At 48.0% G+C, this 23,501-nt stretch overlaps 1 protein-coding gene across 1 annotated transcript; it reads left to right on the top strand.

Annotated features, from left to right (window-relative positions):
• The first annotated feature begins 9,330 nt into the window (after positions 1-9,330).
• Chmp7 (charged multivesicular body protein 7) lies at positions 9,331-23,275 on the top strand. Its single transcript, XM_051160777.1, has 10 exons — positions 9,331-9,722; positions 11,589-11,760; positions 19,995-20,180; positions 20,355-20,488; positions 21,283-21,331; positions 21,568-21,687; positions 21,947-22,045; positions 22,250-22,310; positions 22,730-22,909; positions 23,127-23,275. The coding sequence occupies exons 1-10, from the start codon at positions 9,424-9,426 to the stop codon at positions 23,177-23,179; spliced, it is 1,353 nt and encodes a 450-aa protein (XP_051016734.1). The 5' UTR covers positions 9,331-9,423; the 3' UTR covers positions 23,180-23,275.
• The last annotated feature ends 226 nt before the right edge of the window (positions 23,276-23,501 follow it).

The raw sequence follows: 23,501 nt of genomic DNA, 5'->3' as shown, positions 1-23,501 counted from the left end.
TCGGGAGGCAGAGGCAGGCAGATCACTGAGTTTGAGGCCAGCCTGGTCTACAAAGCAAGTCCAGGACAGCCAAGGCTACACAGAGAAACCCTGTCTCAAACAACAACAACAACAACAACAACCAAAAAAAAAAAAAAGTTGGCAGAATGCTCACATTGTTTCCCTGACCTGTGGAGTGAGGGCTATTATTGTTGGAAAGGCGAAATGGAAGAAGCCTTTAGAGTTGCCTCTGCCGGGGAAAATACTGTATCAAAAACAGTATCACATGAAGCTGGTATGTGGTGGCACACACCTGCATTGATCCCATCACTTGGGTGGCAGAGGCAGGTGGATCTCTGTGAGTTCAAGGCCAGCCTGGTCAACAAAGAGAGTTCCAGGACAGCCAGGGTTGTTACACAAAGAAACCCTATCTCAACAAACAAACAAACAACAACAACAGTAAGTATCATATCCCTGGAAGAACTGCGGAAGTTAGCGCCACCATCAAGGACTTGCAAGACGTAGGGTGGCGCTTCCACCACATCTTCCTTTAAACCCTCCTTCTGGCCAGTGCAGAAGACAGATGGTTCATGGAAAATGAGAGTCGACTACAGAAAACCTCAATCAAGTACTGACTGTGATTGCAGCTGCCAAACCAGACGTGGTGTCCTTTCTTGTGCAAATGAACATACCTCCTAGTACAGAGAATGTAGTTGGTGACCTAGCAAATGTCCTTTTCTCACTACCTACCTACTAAGGACCATGGGGCTATCTCTTCTAAGGTAAAGGATAAGTTATTACACCTGGCCCCTCCCACTACCTAGCAAGAAGCACAACATTTAGAGGGCCTGTTTGGATTCTGGAGGCAGCACATTCCTCACCTGGGTGTGTTGGCTTCAGCTCATATACCACACATGTGGCTGGGGAAGCTGGTAGCTTTCTGTGGGCCTGGAACAGGAGAAGGCTCTTCAGCAGATCTGGGCTGCTGCACAGGCTGCTCTTATGATCCAGCAGACCCGATGGTATGTGAGGTGGCAGTGACACCTTTAGGAGTTGGGAGCAAGGTTCTACCATCATCTGCAGGCAACTATTGTCCCTTTGAGAGAAGGCTCTTGGCCTGCCATTGGGCCTTAGTGGAAACTAGTGTTTGACCATTGGCCATCAAGTTATTATGTGACCCGAGCTGCCCATCATGAGCTGGATATTATCTGAGCCACAAAATAGGATGCGCACAGCAGCAATCCACTTTTAAATGGAAGTGGCATGTCTGTGATTGGAACCGGGCAGGCCCTGATGGCACAAGCAAGTTACTTGAAAAAAGTTGCCCAGATGCTATGGTTTCTACTCCCGTTACGATGCCAGCTGCTGCCGAGCTCGCGCCTGTTGCCTGCAGGATGTGCCCTGTGATGATCTGACCGGTTGACTGAGGAAGAGAAGACTAGGGCCTGGTTTACTGATGGCTCTGCATGTGACGCAGGTACCACCCAGAAGCGGACAGCTGCAGCATTACAATCCATTTCTGGGATGTCGGTGTCCGATGAAGGGAAATTTTCACAGTGGGCCGAAGTTTAGGCAATACACATGATCGTGTTTAGAAGGCGAAACAGCCAGATGCATGACTGTCCACTGATTGGTGGGCTGTAGCCAGTGGATTATCTGAATGGCCAGAGATTTGGAAAGAGTAGGATTGGATAATTGGTAAGAGAGACATCTGGGGAAGAAATATGTGGATAGAGCTCTCCAAATGGCATTATTTATATAGCATGCAAATGTTCAGCAAAAGGTGACTTAGCTGAGGGGAGGTCAGTAATTAAATAGGTAAGATGACACATTCTGTGGACAGTCAGCCTCTTTCCCCAGAAAAGTGCCCAATGGGCCCACGAACAACGTGCTCATGGTGGCTGAGATGGGTGTTACGCGTGGGCTCGACACATAGACTTCCACTTCCCAAGGCTATAGGTGCTGCCATGTGCCAGATCTGCCAGGAGCAGAAACCAACACTGAGCCCCAGGGATGGTATCATTCCCAGGGGTGATCAGCCAGCAAGCCGGTCCACTTTGGACCACTTCCTCCACGGAAAAGAGAATATTTTTTGTCCTTACTCAAGTAGATACTTGTTCTGGCTATGGATTTGCCTTTCTTGCACGTGATGCTTCTGCCGTGACTATCCACGGACTCACAGAATGCCTTCTTGTCATGGTATTCCGCACAGCATGGCTTCTGACCAAGGAACTCACTTCACAAGCAGAGAAGTGGGACAGCAGACCCACAACCGTGGAGTCCACCGTCTTACCATGTTCCCCACCATCCTGAAGCAACTGGCCCGACAGAAAGACGGAACGGTCTTTTGAAGACACAGTTCAGAGCCAGTTAGATGGCACCAGCTGGGGCAGGGCTCTCCAGAAGTCAGTATATGCTTTGCATCAGTGTCCAGTATATGGTCCAAGAATCAACAGGTGGAAAAAGAGAATAGTTCCACTCACTGTCGCCCCCAGTGGCCCACTAGGAGAAATTTTGCTTCCTGTACCTGCAACCTTAAGTCCTGCTGGCCTAGAAACTTTGGTTCCAGAAGGAATAGTGTGCTCCAATCAGGAGCCTCAGGCAACATTCCATTGAACTGGAAGCTCAGACACCGCCCCGCCCCACCCCCAGCCTTCAAGCCAACAGGCTAAGGAAGGAATCAGTGTTAGGAGGGGTGATTGATTCAGATTACCATGGAGACACTGAATTGCTTCTCCACCATGGAGGTAAGAAAGATGATGTCTGGAGACAGAAGACCTTTTGGGCACCTGTTGGTAGTAACATGTCCTGTTATTAAAGTCAGTGGGAAACTCCACCGGGCTAATAACCCAGGCAGGGTGACAAAGGGCACAGACCTTTCAGGGATGGAGGTATGAGTCACTGCTCTAGGAAAAGAGCCAAGATATGCTGAGGTGCTGGCTTGAGACGGAGGAACTACAGCGTGAGTAAGAGAAGAAAAACACTCATAAATAGCAGTTAAGGCTACGTGACCAGCTGCAGAAAGAGGATTATAATTGATATGAGTGCTTCTTTCATATTTTGTTAAGAATGTGTTTGCACAGATACTTGTGATTTCTTTCCTTAGTTTCTTTATCATGTGGTGTAACATCGATTAAGAGAGCATCAATGCTTACCATATTTAAGATCCTAAGCTGGACGTGATGGCGCACGCCTTTAATCCCAGCACTCGGGAGGCAGAGGCAGGCGGATCGCTGTGAGTTCGAGGCCAGCCTGGTCTACAAAGTGAGTCCAGGATGGCCAAGGCTACACAGAGAAACCCTGTCTCAAAAAACCAAAAAAAAAAAAAAAAAAAAAAAAGTTTAAGATACTAAAATAATGTCCCTCAAGGGACATTGCAACCTATTTTAAACTTCTAATGTGTTATTATGGCCTGGTTAAATATATAATTCATTTGCAATTGTACATGGAATAGCAATAATTTTTAGTCATTATTATGGTCTGGTTATTGTTTTCATTTGAAATTAATCATGGCATAAATAGATATGATTATATGGTAAGTTGACAAAGGGTGGATTTGTGGTGGCTATTCTGGGTTGTCAACTTGACTACATCTTAAAATCCCAAAATTGAGAGCATACCTGTGAGGGATTTCTGCTTAATTTGAAGTGGGAAGGTCCACCTCTAATCCAGATCTTTGAGGTAGGGAGACACACCATTAGACCAGATCTTTAATCCCAATCTAATCTGGGCCATGCCTTCTCCTGGAAGCCTGTACAAGGATGTGCTTGCTCTTGCCTTGCTGGCAAGTCCATTCCTTCACTGGCATTGGAGCCTACTTCTTCAGGATTCCATCAAATTCTGCAGACCAGCTGAGACATCCAGCCTCATAGACTGAGAAACTACTGGATTCTTGTACTTTGCATTCATAGCCACCATTGTTGAATTAGCTAGACCACAGCCTGTAAGTCCTTCTAATAAACCACACACACATATATCCCACATATGTGCGTATAATGAATGTGTGTGTGTGTGTGTGTGTGTGTGTGTGTGTGTGTTCTCTTAGTCTAGAGAACCCTGAGTAATACACTTGGGTATTACTGGAAAATTCACTGGGAAGGTGGTGAAAAATGAGGTGGAGAGCTACTGAAGAAGCCATTGAGTGTCAACCTATGGCCTTATATGTATGCATACACAACATGTAACCATGCCTTCACATGTGCACATATGGATATGTACACACACATGAATCATCATTGTCAGTACAAAACTGGTACCAATAATGGGTTATAACAAAGTTTCAGATTAGGATGATTATAAAAAAAGAGCCAATACTTTCTTGGCACTATACTAACAGTGATTCCAAATAACCATTTCTCTCTCTTTGTTTAAAACAGGAATATCTTTTATTTATTCTTGGACAATTTCTTGTATGCATCTTGATCATGTACACCCCAACTCCTCCTTCCCCTTCTTCTCCCCCTTAAACACCTCCAACAAACACCTTCTACCCTCTTAATACCCTCTCCTTATTTGGGTAGTAACCCAGGGAATCCAATTAGTCCCACCTGTTGCAATGTTGGCTGATGGTGTGCAGGTAGCCACAGCTGCGGTGAATTCACGAGGGCAATGGATGTGTCCTGTACTCCAAAGAGCATTTCCCAGAACTCCTCGGCATCCTGGGAGTTTTACATTCTTTCCACTTCTCTGTCAGATCTCTGTGCATAGAAACCACGCAGAGAATGTAAGGAATATAAGCAAAGTGGATCCAGGGCCAATAGCCAAATAGCCACCCCAAGGGTATAGATTCCTAATAGTGATCAGGGAGAGTTGTGAACTGTTTTTTTTTTTTTTTTTCTTTAATTTTTTGTTTTGTTTTTGTTATTGGTAGTCATTTTGTGGATGCGAGCCTGTGAATGTGTGTTCATGTGAGTACATGTGTGTATGTGGTTGTATGTACATTATATAGTGTCCATATGTGTTCAGGTCAAAGGCCAACTGTGGTATTGGTTCTCAGGAGCAATCCACCTGGGGTTTTTGTTTTTGTCTTTGAGATAGGGTCGCTCATCAACTCAGAGCTTACCAAGCTGCCTAAGCTACCAGCTAGCCCTGAGGATTTACTTGATTCTGTCTCCCTCATGATGAGATTATAGGCATGTGCCTCTGAACCTGGATTTTTAAAATGTGGGTTCTGGGGCTCAATATCAGATTACCATATTTGTGTGACACCCACTTTACCAACTGACCTGTCTCCCCAATTTCCTACAAAATTGTTTTAGTTTGTTCTTCTTTAGGTTGATTTACTTTTGTGTCTGAGTGCTTTGCCTACATGTATGTATGTGTAACTCATATGTGCCTGGTACCTTTGAAGGTTAGAAGAGAGTATCAGATCCCATTGATCTTGAACTATGTCCACCATGTGCTGGGAACTGATCCCAGGTCCTCTGCAAGAGCAACAAGTGCTTTTTTTTAACCACGGAGCCAACACCATCGCTCTATGTGTTTACTTTTTAACTCATTAAGATGAAGTGATGGTTTCTAAGTCCCTTACACTAAAGAATGATTTGAAGGAGAAGATGGGGAGGGAAGGTAGTGATCTCTTATTATTATACTTATCAGTGAGAAGTTATTTTAAACCATGTCTATGTGGCACAAGCATGCCACGGTGTAAGTGTGGAGGCTGGAGGACAACCTTGTTTGAGATAGCTGCTTGGCTTCATGGGGGAATTTGAACTCAAGTGCTTATGCTTATGTAGCCAATGCTTTCACCCACCAGATCACCTTCCTGGCCCCATACTGAAACTTTAAATGGGCCAACTGGACAGTCAGCGTGCCAAATGGCTGCTGTGTTATTCGCGAAAGTCATGGTCATGAGTTGATAGGCAGTAATAATGGTGTGGATGCATTAAAAAAAAAAAAGAAAGAAGATACTATCTTCAATATGAGATTTTTAAAAACTGTTAAAGCATTAACAGAATTTAATTTAAGCCAGTTTGAGCTCAAAACATCTGAGAAATAATCTATTCATATAAATAAAAAAATATAATTGTTGTGTCAGCATATTATACATAACTATTCTTATGCTATAAATGATTGACTTTGATATATTTACGTATCTATGACATCAGCAAATAAATATCACTGCCACAGTAGAGTTCATGGAGGTGAAATTGCATTCTTCAGTCTCAGAATAAAGGTTCCTATAGTCACTTTCCTACCTGTGGCAGATTCATGATACAAAGAGTGTGTGTAGGGCTGGAAAGATGGCTCAGTGGTTAAGAGCACTGTCTGCTCTTCCAGAGGTCCTGAGTTCAATTCCTAGCAACCACATGGTGGCTCACAACCATCTATAATGTCATCTGATGCCCTCTTCTGGCTTGTAGGTGTACATGCAAGTAGAGGACTTACATACAGAAAATAAACTACCTATATATGTGTCAAAGAACTGCCTTAAAAAAAAAAATTATATTAAAAAAAAAAAAAAGAGTGTGTGTACTAGGAAAACCCATATGCTCATAACTTAGAAATCTTTTTTTTTTTTAAATAGGTATAACAGTCCTGGCTATCCTGGACTCCCTTTTGGTTTTGGTTTTGTTTCTTGTTTTTTGAGACAGGGTCTCTCTGTGTCGCCTTGGCTGTCCTGGACTCACTTTGTAGACCCGGCTGGCCTCGAACTCACAGTGATCCACCTGCCTCTGCCTCCCGGGTGCTGGGATTAAAGGCGTGCGCCACCACACGCACCACAAACTTAGAAATCTTATGGTAATAGTTGAGAGCTGTGAGAGAATGACGCTCAGAGGAAGTCGGCCTGCCTGGAGTCAAGCTGTTACTAAGACAGACAAAGGCAAAATGCAGGGCACGAAACAGCCAGAAGAACCGATCTAGAGGGGATGTATTTAAGATCAGTTTCAGAGATTTGTATCCATGGTCCTCAGCTCTACTGACTGTTCCCTGTTATCTTTTCAGCCTTTCAGAAGAGCCAACCTTTCTGCCTGGAAGGGTCAAATGCAGTGGAGTTTTCAGATGCAAGCAGTCCCAGATACATCTATTTGCTCTCTCTGGCAAAAGTCTCAACCCTTAGCCAGGTTGAGAAAACCTACTTTCCTTCAGGGAACAACAGCTGGCACGGTATAGATTTGTTTCACTAGATTTAATAGTACTCAGCGAGAGCTGTCTTGCTCTCTCTCTCTTGCTCTCCTCTCTCACTCCCCACTCCTCTCACCTTTCCACCTCTGCTTCTCTTCTCCCCTTCTCTCCTTTCTGCTTATCTCCTTTTCCCCTCCCCTCCCCCATCCCTCCTCTCTCCCTCCCTCTCCTCTCTCTCTTCCTCCTTTCCCCCTCTCCTCCCTCTCTTTACTCTCTTTTCCTCTCTCTCCTCTCTGCTTCTCACTTTCCTCTCTCCTCTCCATCTCTCCTCTCCTCCTTTCCCTCCACCTCTCTTCTCTTTTCACTCTCTATCCCTGTCCCTGTCTCTCTCTGTGTCTCTCTCTCTGCCTCTGTCTGTCTGTCTGTCTCTCTCTCTCACACCACACACACACACACACACACACACACACACACACACACACACACACACACACCATTTCTCTGTGTAGCTCTGGCTGTCCTGGGACTCACTCTGTAGACCAGCTGGCCTCGAAATTCAAAGATACACCTTCCTCTGCCTGCTGAATGCTGGGATTAAAGGCGTGCACCACCAAGCCTGTCTCAGCGTCCTCTTCCATAAAAACAGGGCAAGTGGGGAAACTTACCCTACAAGCTTACTATGAGCACTATGTGGATTGTATTCGTAAAAAAGTGTTAAGTGAGACATTTTGAACACACAGAATTCATCCTCCTTCAAAATGCTTATTACAATTTATTAAAATTCAGTGCTTATGATAATTCACCCTAATACTGTTTCAACTATTGTAAACCCTGAAAGGGTTTAGAACTTAAGGTTACCATCACCCACAGGTCAGCTCGCCACAGTAACTGTAATTCCAGGAGTTCCTCCTCCCTCTTGTGGTCTCTGCGGGCACTGCATGTACGCAGTGCGCTTACACTCAAGCACGAAAACTCTTAATTAAAAATATTTTTAAAAATCAGTATTTTTCAGTGGCAGAGTGTTTTGCTTGTTCAACATGTAGGAGGTGCCCCAAGCCAGGAAAACCCACCGCCAGTGAAAAGAAAAGAACACGTTCACTAATGCTGACAGAACCTCGGGCTAAAGTTAAGGTCAGCCTGACCCTTAGGCATACACCGTACTTAGGGAACCATCACTAACCTGCATTGTTTCCCTTCTGTAATCCCAAGGCTTTCTGCTCCCCGATCAAACAGAGAAGCCATGGTAATACAGCTGTGCCCCATTTTTGTCAAAAGTTCATATCCTGTCGAGCTTGCCAACAGCTACCGCGTCAACGGAAGTAGGAACCTCTAGTTTCTCATTTTATAAACCTGTCTTTACCCGGTTTTGTAAAGACATGTAGTCACAACAGTGCGTGCCCTAGGCCCTCGGTCGGGTCCGTGTAGCTCAAGAAAAACTTCAAATTCATAAAGAGCTCGTCCTGGTCTCCTTTTGGGTGAGAACAGCCCAACACTACCACCATCGCCAAAACAATTAATCTTAACACTGAACAGATTTTGTGAGACTTTTAAGACTGAAAAGTAATTAAACAGCAAGGTTTAAGTGCCTTTCGGTCTATAAAGTATCTTCTGGAGTACCACTGTCATTGCAAGACATCTGCATCGCTGTCTGCCCCTCCTTCGAGGAAGCAGAGGAGTTGGAGATAGACGCTAAACGGATAGCCAGGACAGCCGGGGCTTCAGGGGAAGAGTCGGAATGATGCTGGCTTTTTAAAGGACCGGGGCTGGATAAGGATTTCCAGAAGAAAACGGACACTCCAGAGCAGAAGGGCGGGAAGAAAGTGAAAAGAAGCATATGCAGTCGTAAAAATGTGTGCACCGTCACGGAGCTTTTCGGCCGATGTTCTAGTGAAAGGAAGGTATCTTGGACATTTGTTTAATATAAAAGCCCTTGGGCTAGGAGCGGTAAAACAGACCTAAGGCTGGACATCCACCTGCCGCTGCCGTAGCTCCAGTCCGGCTTCCTTAAACCCAAACCACCTGAGAAAGCGCAATTGTTCGCCGCTCTACAGCGCTTGGCCAAACTCTATGGTTGCGGCGCACGCGCAAAACCCTTCTTGTCGCACAAAGGCCATGGAAGAAAGGTTCTGCGCCTGCGTTCTGCGTCTGCGTTCTGCGTCTCTCTGGCGAGCACGCCCTCGTCTCCCCCTCCTGGCCAAATGAATGCAGTGCTACGCCTGCGCCCTGAAGACTTGCGGGACTTTTATCACCCTGGCGGCGGCGGTGACGTGATGGCTGAGGAGGAGGGCGTGAAGGAACGACGGAAGCCGAGAGGGACCTGGGGCGGAAGGGGACCCGGGCCAGGCTTGTGTTCGGTTCCTTGGCGGGGCTGGGGTTCCGATGTGGTCCCCGGAGCGGGAGGCCCAGGCCCCGACCGGGGGAGACCCGGCGGGCCTCCTGCCGCCCGAGTGGGAGGAAGATGAGGAGCGCATGTCTTTCTTGTTCTCTGCCTTCAAGAGGAGTCGCGAGGTGAACAGCACCGACTGGGACAGCAAGATGGGCTTCTGGGCGCCGTTGGTGCTGAGCCACAGCCGCCGCCAAGGGGTGGTGCGCCTGCGTCTGCGGGACTTGCAGGAGGCTTTCCAACGCAAGGGCAGTGTCCCCCTGGGGCTGGCCACCGTGCTGCAGGACCTGCTGCGGTGAGGACCCGGGTGGAGCGGGCCATGCTGGGGGCGGGGGGGGGGGGGCGGCTCCCCAGGGCTGACATCAGACCTGCCCTTTGACAGCCCAGACTCAGCGTCCAGGGTTTGTTCAGTGGGTGGAGGAGGCAGCTCCACGGATGGGTATCTGGAGAGAGAGAGCGAGAAAGAGAGCGAGAAAGGGTCGGGGTGGCTGGAGTGACTGGGATAGTCGCAGTGGTCCAGACGAGAACCATCCTGGCAGAGGTGTCGGCGGGACGCTTGAACTGGGATCCCGTTATACCGTTATTTCAACAGGACCTCCAGATTTGAATTACCTCTGCAGCAGATCTCCGAGATGGGGACTTTGAGCTAGGAAAGATCGGAGCCAAGGAGCGAGCACTCGCGGGGTTATAGTCATTTTGCCAAGAGAACTCTGGCACTGGTCGTATGGAGTAGCCTTTCCTGGTATGTCCAGGACTGAGACTATTTTGGACCAGAGGAGAGGAGAATTTAACTGGGTATCTGGGGCCTCTGGAAGGGGTTTAGGTGATAAAGGTGTGTAACAGGACAGTGTGTGACAGGCCGTGCTTGAAGAGGTGACATAGCTAATGGATGCTACTTCATGGTTTTCAGATACTGTCATACTCCGTTCTCTGGCCTTTTCTTAATCCAGGGCAACACAATACAATTATTCTCATTGAAAGTAAGAGACAGAATCTCAGAGTGATCAAGGTTAGAGTAGCCCCAGGACTGGATCCCTCCTCTGGATTCTAAATCGTTTTTGTTTCACACTGTGTTATGCCCAGCCCAGCCTAGCGTCTTGTCTCTTTCCTTGAATAAAGAGAAAGCCAAAGGACTTGTGTTTGTTTAGCGTGATGCTTTCTCGTTGCACAGTCACCGTTGACTTCCGTATCCAATACCTTTCATTGCCTGACCTTGACCTAAGAAACCTTTCTGAGCTTCTCTTCTGAGAAAGTGTGCTGTGGAAAAGGTTTTACCTGATGCCCCAATTGGGAAACAGTTAAGTCAGTGAGAGACAAAACCTAAATGGGCCTCCTGATACAGGACAGTCATAGATTGTGTCCAAATCCAGAGACCGTCGACACCTTGGAATTTCCCTCCTGGCACTTGTGACATTCAATATCCACAAGTCAACAACTTTGCTCGAGGGCCACGCGGTTGTGCCCAGATCCTGGTTTTACTGTTTCCTAAACTGTGGCTCCTGCATAGGATACAGATGCCAGCTGTAAGCCTTAGTTCCACCGATTACCAAATTACACTGTGGCAACATTCATTATGTAGGTTGGTTGTGAAAACTTGAGGCTCTTTATGCAGCCCTCACCAGCAGCTGTCCATGGCAAGCACTTTGTAGACTTGGCCACTGTTGTTACCACCACTAGGAAATACATCTCACTTCCAGCCTAGCTTAGAAGTAGCATAAACCCCCATCTAGGTAGCTTTGCTTTCTTCCTTGGGTCTGTGTATGCACAGGGGTTTTCGTTTGCTTGCTTCCAGGCCTGTTGGTAAAAGGAAACCTCTGCATAGACCCAGTGAAACCTTTTGTGTCTCTGTTGTCTTAGTGTCACTTGCATTTTTGGAGCCAGACACTCTGGGTGTCATCTGGCCTTTTTTACCTTCTTAGACCCTCAGTCTCCTCCCTGGTTAATGTGCTGGTGATGCCATCTGTTGTGCAAAGTGGTTGGGAGGCTGAGCACTGGAGTACAGGTGACGCTGCTCCTAGTAGCTGGTACAGAGTAGATGTGATGAGGATGAGGATGATGATGATGGTGATAAAATGCCTGCAGGGGTAAAGGGGCAACTATGGACCAGGACAGGCCACTGCATTACATGTCCCTACATGCCTTTCTCTCTCTTTCTCTGCAGCCGAGGCGAGCTGCAGCGAGAATCAGATTTCATGGCCAGTGTGGACAGCAGCTGGATCTCCTGGGGGGTTGGAGTCTTCCTGCTGAAGCCCCTCAAGTGGACTCTTTCTAACATGCTGGGGGATAACAAAGTTCCAGCCGAGGAGGTACTCGTGGCCGTGGAGCTGCTGAAGGTGGGTTATGCAGAACGAGGGTGGGGGAGGCAGGGCCCTCGGGGGACATCGGGTGTGACAGGGTCACCACAGCGTTCTTAGGAAAATACCAAGTAACAGGACTGGTGACTGAGTCTCCATGACGCCTTTTGCTCCGAACTCTGTAGGCTTACGTATTTGTTGGGTTATTTTTACATCTCAAGGGTGAGCTTTGCCTAGGATTGTCAGTAACAGACAGCTGATCACTTCCTGACAGTTGAGGGGGTTAATGATAAGGTATAGTTTAGGGTGTGCTCTGCCCTAATTTACTGGTGAAAGCACCCGAGCATTTTATATTACCATATATAATATATATATATATATATATATATATATATATATATATATATATATTTTTTTTTTTTTTTTTTTTTTTTTTTTTAATACCTAGGGCTTTGTGAGCATTGGGCAAGCGCTCTGCTACAGAGCTCTAGCTCGACCCTTCTTACTGAGCTCTGGTTTCCTACCCTCTGATCACGCTTTCCCCTCCAACTCCCCAGTAGCTTGCTTATCACTGTTGCCCCTCTTCTGCCTAGATGAGGCCACCAGGTGCCATCCCTTCTCACCGTGCTACCCAGTCAGCTTCTTCACATGCGACCTTTTCCTCCTAGCCCTGGCCATGTGCTGACTGCAGCACAGACGCAGCCCTGGAGCCACTCCCCTGTTCCACACAGGAGTTGGGCAGTCACTTTCTAAAGCCATGGTATTCAGTCTAATGCTGTGTCATAGAGAAGCAGGCTTAGAGGTCGGGGGGGGTACAGTAGTGGCTCTCTGCCACTTCCCATTACTAAGCAGACACGTCACGTTCCATTTGGTGGCACCTGACTTCAAATATGTGGTGAATCCTGATCTCTCTTGTTGGGTAAAGAAGAAAAGGGAGCTTATAGGGAAGAGCATGTTGGGAACACTGATCTTCCCAGGGCTAGACAAAGGAATCAGCCAGAAAGGGAAAAAAAGATACAAAGAAGTGAGTTTCCTTTCTGTTTCTCATGGCTACTTTGGGTATGTTCCTTGCCCATTTCTATGTGTGCATACAGGTATGTCCAGATCTCGTTTGTTACTTTAAATTTTCACTATGTTTATTTATTGGCAGGGGTGGGGTGAGGGCTTTCTCTGTTCATGCAAGTGGAGGTCAAAGGACAGCCGTGTGGGTCCCAGGGACGGGACTCGGGTCATCAGGCTTGGCTCGGCAGCCTTAACCTGTGGGCGCTCTCACTTCCTCCAGGACTGGGGACTGAACCTAGGGCTTTGTGCATGTTAGGCAAACCCTCTATCACTCTCAGTCCGCTTAAAAAATGTTACACAAAGTTTTGTTCTACAAAGGTTGTTGTGACATTGTAGCAACCGTTGTCCACAGTCACTCTTCCGCCACATAGAGAGGCTCCTCTTGACTTTATCTGGTGGTTGTGATTTCCTTGTGCACCTGCCAGCCTTTTCCTCAGTCGTTGTCTTCAGCTGACTTCTCTGAAGTCTGTGCTGAGGATCTCTGCTTTGAGCTTTCTGTCCCAAATCATTAAGAATGGCAAATTACATTGGGCTGTGGTGGTGCATCCCTTTAATCCTAGAGGCAAAGGCAAATAGATCTCTGAGTTCGAGGCCAGCCTGCTCTACAGAGTGAGTTCCAGGCCAGCCTGCTCTACAGAGTGTGTTCCAGGCCAGCCTGATCTACAGAATGAGTTCCAGGCCAGCCAAGGCTACACAGAGAAACCTGTCTTGAAAACCAAAACAATGCCAGGCATGGTGGTGCATGCCTTTAATCCCAGCACTTGGAAGGCAGAGGCAGGCAGATCTCTGTGAGTTCGAGGCCAGCCTGATCTACAAAGCGAGTCCAGGACAGCCAAGGCTACACAGAGAAACCCTGTCTCAAAAAAAAAAAAAAAAAAAAAGAAGAAAAAGGAAAGGAAAGGAAAGAAAAGAAAACCAAAACAACAACAACAACAACAAAACAAAACAAAAATGATGAATTATGGTTCTAGGATTTAGAATACTCTCCCTCCCATGTTACCGCCCATCCTACCACCATTGTACCTGTTCTAGCGCCCTTTTTTGTTTTATTTATTTATTTTTTTTTTAGGACTCTGCTATTGTTTTTTGTTTGTTTTGTTTTTTCGAGACAGGGTTTCTCTCTTTTTTTTTTTTTTTTTTTTTTTTTTTTTTTTTTTTTGGTTTTTAGAGACAGGGTTTCTCTGTGTAGCCTTGGCCATCCTGGACTCACTTTGTAGACCAGGCTGGCCTCAAACTCACAGCGATCCACCTGCCTCTGCCTCCCGAGTGCTGGGATTAAAGGCGTGCGCCACCACGCCCGGCTCCAGGGTTTCTCTTTGTAGCTCTGACTGTCCTGGAACTCTCTCTCTGTGTAGACCAGGCTGGCCTTGAACTCACAACAATCCACCTGCCTCTGCCTCTGCCTCCCGAGTGCTGGGATTAAAGGCGTGCACTACCACACCTGACTCTGGGCTCTGCTATTTTTAACAGAGGGTTCCCTAGCTACATCCAGTAAAGGTGCTTTCTCTGGGTCTATGATTCCCTTTTCTCTTGTGTTCACACAATCTCTGAGCACAGCACCATAGCCAACAGCCTAGCCTCTCAGACCCAGGGTTCTGAGGGACCGTGCAGAGTTTCCTCAGGTATTACAGGTCCTTCATTGTCTGCAATCTTGATAACTCCATTGCAGAGATTTTGAGGGTTCTAATTGCTAGGTGATATTTTTAGTCTTTATTAGCAGGCCTCAGGTCAGCAGGCTACAATGCACCAAAGCAGAGCGCAGTATCTCCCAGCCTCCAAACTGCCTTCCTTTCTTTCACTGCGATGTCCCATGTTCACCCCCATCCCAGTGCAGCCAGCTGTCTGAAAGCCTGCAGCCACTCATCTGGTTTTGTCTTAGATTCATGACTTGTGAAGCCTTCTTGCTCAGTGATTTCTTGAATTTTTTTTTTTCCCAATGAGCTTCGTTACCTTCTCCTTTCAAAAGCACGGCAGTACTCCCGGTATCAGTGACCTTCCAGATTTTCTTTTATATAAAGATTTCTTATTTGTGTTTGCAGATGTGTACATGTGTGCATGCAGGTATGTACACACCACAGCACACATGGCAGTCAAGAGGCTAACTTTTGGGGATTTGGATCTCTGCTTTCAGCTTGCTTTGAGGCAGAATCTCTCTTGTTTCTGTTGCTGTGCTGTGTACAGAAACAAGCTTCCAAGTGGTTCTGCCATCTCAACACCTGCGTTTTGACATAGGTGTTGGGGTTACAGATGAGCCGTAAGTCATAAGGATGAACACCTCCACGATTTGGGGGCAGCTCCCCTTCTTTCCAGTAGTCATGTCTTAAAGCTGATCCTTTCAGGTTGTTACAAAAGCCAGAGCTGTGCCTGCTCCAGCCTGGGGACCAGCTTTTGGCCTACGTAAAGCCTTTCCATAGCATCTCCAGTGATCGTGCTGGGAGTCTCTGGTAAGCAGAGGGCAGTGGGCTGGTGCTAGACATTTTCTTTTCACTCAGTAGAACATAAATGTCCTGGAAACCACATTTGACCTCCTGATGCGTTGATAAAGCATAGAGAATTTACCTTTGGTCAAACTGGATGCCTTCAGCAATTTCCAGCTCATGTTCAGTTTTCTCCACCCTGCCCTGGGATGACATCCTTTTTTCCAACTTTTTTTTTTAATTGCATCAAAAATGCTGCTGCCAGTTTGTCTCCATTTACAGACATTGGCAGCCTGAGTAGTTTCTTCAGGGTTGCCACAGATTGAGACTTCTTAATATGTACAATTATAGTCTCACCAACCAGCATCACGCCTCCCCTGGTTCCCATGGACTAGCACCTTTGCGGATCTCGGAGCATACCTTGGTAGGAGAGCATGTTATGTCAGTCACAGTAGCATTGGTGGTGCTGGCACAGGCATGGTTTGTGACACACGTGTGTGCGCATACACACAAGCACACCCACACAGACGGATGGACAGCAGGCAAGCATCTGGGATAAGTAAGCCATAATGGCTTTGTTACTTTGGGACTTCTAGCTGTCCAGTCCTCACTGATCTTCACTTTGACCCCATTGTGATGATGTCAGCATTAATGTCTTATATCTGGAGCATTACGACTCAGGCAAGTGCACCAAATTTCGTATCTCTGGCACAAGGCCAAGTGAGATGAAGGGCAGGTGCCCCAGATGCTGAGGAAGTTGACACATTTCTGGGGGTGTGTTGTATACACAGTGCGGCAGGCCATCAGAGGTAAAGGTGACAAAGCCTAAACACATTTTTCTTTTTGGTCTTTCTTCTTGGTTTTTCAAGATAGGGTTTCTCTTTATAGCCCTGCCTATACCTCCCTAGTGCTGGGATTTAAAGGCATGCGCCACCACTGCTAGACTTAACATTTTTCTTTTTCTTACTAATCTGCTGCTTTCTTTTAATTATATTTTTTATAGTGTTGTTTGATGCACAAAATTTTTTTTCGTATTGATATATATGTATGATAGTGCATGTGCGTGGTGTGTGTGTGTGTGCGTGTGTGTGCGTGTGTGTGTGTGCGTGTGTGGTGTGTGTGTGTGTGCGTGTGTGGTGTGGTGGGTGTGTGGTGGTGGTGTGGTGTGTGTGTGGGCGCGCGCGGTGTGTGTGGCTGTGTGCGTGTGTGTGTGGTGCGTGTGTGGTGGTGTGTGGTGTGTGTGCGTGGTGTGTGTGGTGTTGGTGTGTGCGTGTGTGCTGTGTGCGTGGTGGGTTGTGTGGGTGCGTGTGGTGTGTGTGTGTGCGTGGTGTGTGTGTGTGTGGCGTGTGTGTGTGGTTGTGTGTGTGTGGTGTGTGTGTGTGTGCGTGTGTGTGCGTGTGTGTGCGCGTGTGTGTGTGTGCGTGTGTGTGTGTGCGTGGTGTGTGCGTGTGCGTGTGTGCGCGTGGTGTGTGTGTGCGTGGTGTGTGTGTGTGCGTGGTGTGTGTGTGCGTGTGCGTGGTGTGTGTGTGTGTGTGCGTGTGTGTGTGTGTGTGCGTGGTGTGTGTGTGCGTGTGTGTGGTGTGTGTGGTGTGTGTGTGTGTGCGTGGTGTGTGTGTGTACGTGGTGTGTGCGTGGTGTGTGTGTGTGTGTGCGTGGTGTGTGTGTGTGGTGTGTGCGTGGTGTGTGTGTGCGTGGTGTGTGCGTGGTGTGTGCGTGGTGTGTGTGTGTGTGTGTGTGTGTGTGTGTGTGTGTGTGTAAGATGTTTATCGGTCATGGTGCATGTATAGAGGTCACAGGACAACTTTTCAGAGTTGGTTCTCTCCTGCCACCTTCTTTTGATGCAGGATTCCTTTGTCCCTGCCCCACTGTGACCTCCAGGCTGGCTGGCCCACCAGCTTCCAGGCAGCTCTCCTATGTTCACTTCCCCACCCTGATTAGGGGAACTGGGACAACAGGTGCATGCCATCAAATCTGGCTTTTTGCTTAGGTTCCTGACAGTCAAACTCAGGTCATCAGGCTTGCAACCACTTTAATCTGCTGAGCCATCTCTCCAGACACATTTAATTTTGTTAACATTCACTACTAAGTGAAAAAGCCTACATGTTTATTTGTTTATTGTCTGACTGTCCTATTAACAGGGATTCCATGAACTTTGAGACCCTGGGAGATGTCTAGTATATAGTAATTAATACATATTTGCTGAATGAATTAATTTACACATATATGTACTCACTCCACTCATTGTTTTTCTAGAAATAAAGTCACTCCATAGTTTGTTTTTCTTTCCACTTCAACGTGCTGGGAGTGTCTTTCCAGGTCCTACATGGTATAACTCTAGTTCATCTTTCTGACAGCTATACAGTAATCTGTAGATCCATCTGCCACCATTTATGTGTGGCTTATCCTACAAGTGGGCTAGTTTCTCTTGCTTTTCCATCTTTGCTAGGCTTGTGCATGTACATCTGTGTGGTTCTGTGCCTTTTACATTTTTAACAAATAATTGCCCAACTAGGGGCTAGAGAGACCGCTCAGTTGGTTACGTTCGGACCTGAGTTGGATCTATAGCATCCCCACAAAAAGCCGTGTGCAGAGGCTAACAGCTGTAATTCCAGCGCCCTGAAGCAGGGACTGGAGGATTTCTGAGGCTGGCTGGCCATCCAGTCTAGCTCAATTCTTGAAAATATAAGATGGAGAGTGGCAGAGTATACCTGATATCTACCTCTGGGCTCCACATACATGTACACACACATGGAATCTCATACAACCCCATACACATACAGACTAATTACCTGCTGGGCTAGCTCACCAGCCCTCATGATGTCGTTTACAGACATTCATAGTTCTGCAGTGAGACGACTTGCTTCTTATAATCGTATCACTCCCTGGCTTTGTTCACAGTGAGCTGTGGCTTCTGTGGGCCGTGTGGGTCACCGCACTGTTTCCACATTGGTCTTCCTTTAGTTTGCTGCTTTCCCTCGAATGTCCTTGTGTTCTCTCACACTAGCGATCTTGGCGGCCCTCTGCGAGCTGGGGACTTGCGCTTTCCTTTCTCTCCTACCGCCTCCTCTGAACTTCAGCCTTGCACATCTGATTGTGTTTGTTTAGATGTCTCTAACCAGCTTGTCCAAAGTGGAACGTTTGGTGTTTAGACAGGCGTCTCCTGCGTCCTTGTGTATGAGCCGGCCAGCCATAGCAGCCCCCCTTCTCATCAGTCCATGCTCAGACACCGTGGGCTGCTGCTGGGATCTACCCATCTCTCTGTCCTAAACGCTGTCTTCTTGGGGGCCGGGGACGGGTAGTGATGTCTCTTCTTGCCTCAATGGCTTCCCTGCCTCTAACCCTCACTCTTCAGCCATCTTTTGCCAGCTGTTTGCAGTTTAGCCATGGCAGATCCTCAGTGATGACCCATCTTCTGCAGAACAAGGAACGGACAGGAGGGGAGCTGTCACTTTATACAGTATCCAAGTGCCGCTCTTCTCGCTGCCTTACACACACACACACACACACACACACGCGCGCGCGCGCGCGCGCGCGCGCGCGCTCGCGCCCTGTGAGCTCACTCTGGCCAGGACTGCCTGTTCTTAGTCATCTCTCCAGCTCTGTCACTTTGTAGTGATTCACCTTCCGCACTTTGTTTTGCTTTTAAGACCCCGCTGAGTTCCCGTGCCTGTGGGAGAGTGGCACTGCTTCTGAGCATGTCTGTTTCTTAGTCTTCTCACCAGCACAGCCTGCCTGTCCCTCCTGTCTGTCACGTGCTGTTCCTCTTGACTCTTTAAGTAGGCATAATAACATTCACATCTGCAGTTTCGCATAAATGGAGAAGCCAGCACAGAAAGGGGACTGATTTAGCGTCCTCTTCTCAGATCGTGGGCAAGAAGCTGAGGATCTGGGAGACTGGCAGATGCAGGGTCCTGGGCTAAGCTGGAAGTGAGCTTGGGCTCTGGATCACAGCTGGTCACTCTGTCCTCTACTTATTCCTCCTGTGAGGAGCCTCAGGCCAGGCAGACGCAGCCATGTGCAGCCCCAGGGGACATGTAAGCATGGAGCTGCCACTTTGTGCATCTTGTTTGATGCAGTCACCACTCTCTCCCAAAGTTTAAGAAGTATGAAATAGAATATATAAATCCTTTTCCTGTGTGTGTGTGTATGTAGTATACATAGATATTTATGTATGTGCACAAGTGTGTATGCATGTGTGTGAAGTACAGAGATTGACATTGGATGTTCTCCACCTATATGGGTTTTTTTACATTGTGTGTGTGTGTGTGTGTGTGTGTGTGTGTGTGTGTGTGTGTGTACGTACATACACTATGGTGTACCTGTAGGGGTCAGGACAGTCTGTAGGGATCAGTTCTCCCCATCCACCATGTAAGTCCCAATTACCAGGCCTGGTTGCCAGGGCCCTTACCTGCTCAGTCAGCTCACTGGCTCCACCTTAGTTTTTGAGATAGTCTTTCACTGGACTTGGAGCACACTGGTGGCTAAGCTGGCTAGCCCGTGAGCTTTAGACGTCTGCCTGTCTTGGCCACACCAGTGCTGGGGTTACAGATAAGTGCTGCTGTGCCTGGCTTTTACCTGGGTGCTGGCCATTCAACCTCAAGTCTTCATGCTTGCCCTGCAGGCACTTTTCCAACTGAGCCATCTCCCTAGGCCACTTTCCAAGGCTGGCACTTGGATGGGGTCAGTACTCCCCAGGTCTTAACGTTGTGGGCTCACAGCCCTGAAACTCAGAATCAAGGTTTGTGTGTCCTGTGGTGGTAAGCAGGGCCATGAATCTCTTTGTCTTCCTTGCAGGAAAAGGCTGAGGAGGTGTATCGCCTGTACCAGAACTCGCCCCTCTCCTCCCACCCTGTGGTAGCCCTGTCAGAGCTAAGCACGCTGTGCGCCAACTCCTGCCCAGACGAGAGGACCTTCTACCTGGTACTGCTGCAGCTGCAGAAGGAGAAGAGAGTCACAGTCTTGGAACAGAACGGAGAGAAGGTGAGGAAGCGTGCCTGTCCAAGGGTGTGCGTGCATGTGCGTGCACGTGTGTATGCATGGACTCACAGGGACTTAGTCTGCACTCATATGTCCACCGCAGGTCTGGTTGTGACTTCCTCAGAATGTGTGGTAGGGACAGCAGTACTTTCTTAGTAATTTGTCCCTGTCTTCCAGATTGTGAAGTTTGCCAGGGGGCCACACGCCAAGGTGTCACCTGTCAACGATGTGGACGTCGGGGTATACCAGCTGATGCAGAGCGAGCAGCTCCTCTCTCGCAAGGTGGAGTCTTTATCCCAAGAATCTGAGAGGTAATCCCTTCCTGCTTGACTGGCCTGCAGCGCCTGCACAATGGGTCTTTTCAAGAAAGAAAACCAAAGAAATAAAAAATAATTTAAAAAGAAAGAAAAAAAGGCTGGGAGTATATATCCATTCATAAGAGTGCTCATCTAGTGAAAGCTAAGCCATGGGTTTGCCCCCAGCACTGCCAAAACAGTTACTTATTAGTTACTTGTTAGTTATTTCTTGCCCAACACTCCTAAAGCAGAAAATAAAGGGGAAAAAAATGGCTGCTTGTTTCTCTGGCAATTACAATTGTTAACAACAATGTGTTGTCCTACTGGTGGGAAGATAGTAAAGTGGGTCTATGCCTTCATAGGGCCTCTTTAAGGGTCTCTTGCTCTTTCCTTGGGGTGCTTCTACAGGGATCCTTAGTAGTAGCCAAAGACACTTCCCAGTGTGGAAGACAATCATACCGAATTAGAATGCTTCATTTTATTTCTCAAAGAAATATTGGAATGTGGGGAGGCTCAGAGACATGTCCACAGTCTTTAGTGTACAGGAACCAACGCCATGCTTGCAGTGGGCAGATGTGTCTGTAATTCTCTCACCTCTGGGCTTGGATCACCTTGCCTTGTCACAGATGCTGAAGCCTCTATTGAAACTTGTTTTCAGAGTCTGGCAGAGGGTAGTTGGCCATCACCGTGGCGGTGGGTCTAAGGAATTGGTGACCTGCGGGCCTTCAGCTGCTTTCACTAAGTGCCCTCAAGCATTCTCAGAGCCTCTGCCAGAGCACAGTCATCTTCATCTCTCCTCCATCCCACAGGTGCAAAGAGGAAGCCCGCCGGGCATGCCGAGCAGGAAAAAAACAACTGGTAGGTTTTCTTCTCCTGCCGCCTTGGAGTGGCATCCCCAGCTCTCAGGGGCACAGCAGTTCAGAGACAGCCTGATTGGGGTCCAGGGAGCAGCATCTGCAGGTGGCTCACGCACCACAGCGTAATCTATGGACAGAAGGCCTGGGTTGCTCTTGTGGTTTTGCTCTTGTGGGACTGTCTTGCTTTCATCTCGTGGCCTACCATGTCCCACCCCGGTCTGTTTCCATACCCGCCAGGCACTGAGGTCTCTCAAGGCCAAGCAGAGGACAGAGAAGCGCATTGAAGCCCTGCACGCCAAACTGGACACTGTTCAAGGCATCCTGGATCGCATCTATGCCTCCCAGACAGACCAGATGGTAGCCACGCCCTTTCGTGCCCTGTGGTCCCAGTCTCCCACACTGCATCTCCCTCCCTTGTGGCCTGCTGTTTCAAGGAGTTCTGGGTTCTTCCAGGGTGTTCCTAGGTTTCTTTTCTTGTTAGAAAGTTTAGCTTCTGTGGGTGTAAAGTGAATTGACTTCAGGTGGCCAAAGCCCGAAGCCAGCTTTGGAGATGAATGTAGCAAGGTTGTCTTTGTTTTGGCAAATGTCGCACAGGTCACTTGGTTTTTTTCTTTAGGTTTTTAATGCCTACCAAGCTGGTGTGGGAGCCCTGAAACTCTCCATGAAGGATGTCACAGTGGAGAAAGCAGAGAGTCTTGTGGATCAGATCCAAGAGGTACAGCGCCCTGGGAGGGTCCATGAGGAAGAAGTTGTAGAGAGTGTGGTTGACTTACTGCAGGCCAGTTCTCCAAATGTGACTCAGCACTGTGCCCATGTTTCCATGACTATCAAATCTCTGTAGCCTTAAACCTCTCCCCTAAAGGCCTTGAGCTGCCCAGAGCCACCATTCCCTTCAGAGCTTTGTGTTTGTCTCTTACAGCTATGTGACACGCAGGATGAAGTTTCTCAGACCTTGGCTGGTGGGGTAACCAATGGTTTGGGTGAGTTGACAAGGACTTTAATCCCTTCTTTCTGAGAGACCTCACTTCCTGGGCCAGGATAGGTCTGATCATGGCCTGGTCCCTCTCTGGGGCTCCCCTGCATGGGTGGTTGGAGGAGTTACTGTTGCCTCCCGGACAGCTGTTGTGATGGTCCTCTGTACTCCATCGCCAGCCTGACTTCTGGCTTGTGGTCCTCTCTCAGGGAAAGGGAAGCAGGCCCAGGTTCCTGGGGTCAGTGGGCTCTACCCATCCGACAGCCCAGCTCTGCCTATAGAGAAAGAGTTTGCCTGAGGATACCTTTTGCCTCATGCCTTGTGTGATTGCCGACCTGCAAAGGGGCTGCTGGGCTGTGAAAGCCGAGCTGTCCTGGGCTCATCAGTTCTCTCCTTCCTGGGGTTCATGCACCATCTCTCTCCCAGATTTTGACAGTGAGGAGCTGGAGAAAGAGTTGGACATCCTCCTTCAGGACACCACCAAAGAACCTTTGGACCTGCCTGACAAACCCCACGAGACGCTTTATACCAACAGTGTGCCTAAGCCTAGGATCTTGGATGCTGAACTTGAAGCTGAACTTGAAAAACTGTCCATATCAGAAGGAGGTACGGAGCTGTTTCCCATAGATCCTAGACATGTGACTCTCTGGCTGACAGGAGAGCCAGGCACAGGACAGGTTCCATCCCAAGAACTCAGATTGCCCGCATCCCACAGCCCTGCAAGGGAGAGGTGGTTATGCACATGGAGACCCAGGTGCTTTAGCTTTTGGATGCTTTGGCCATTGGATAGTATCCTCCTGAATATTACCATTTCTTCTTGCAGGCCTGGCCCCAAGCAGTAAATCTCCAAAAAGGCAATTGGAGCCGACTCTCTAAAGCCATTGCAGGAACTCAAGTGAAGGACCCTCATGTAACAGAGAGGCAGCCTCGTGTGTGTACATAGTTATTTAATGAGCAACACTGAGAAGTTGTTGAAAGAGGAGGGAAGAACCACGTGGATGCATCTGGATGCTGCCGCTCATGACAGGACAGATCCAGCTCCCGGGAGCCCTGCTGTGAAGGTGTGCTCCCAGCAGATGTCATGGACCTACCGTCTCCTCTCTATAGTGCCACAATTTATACAGTTCTGTGTTTGACCCGTCGTCTCTCATAGCCTGCAGGTGTCGCCGTTGGCTTCGTTAGGTTTGTCTTCACCCAC

Source organism: Acomys russatus, chromosome 18, assembly GCF_903995435.1.
Source record: "Acomys russatus chromosome 18, mAcoRus1.1, whole genome shotgun sequence".
Taxonomy (NCBI): domain Eukaryota; kingdom Metazoa; phylum Chordata; class Mammalia; order Rodentia; family Muridae; genus Acomys; species Acomys russatus.
Note: the sequence above shows the minus strand (reverse complement) of the source record. Positions and strands in the feature narration are given on the sequence as shown.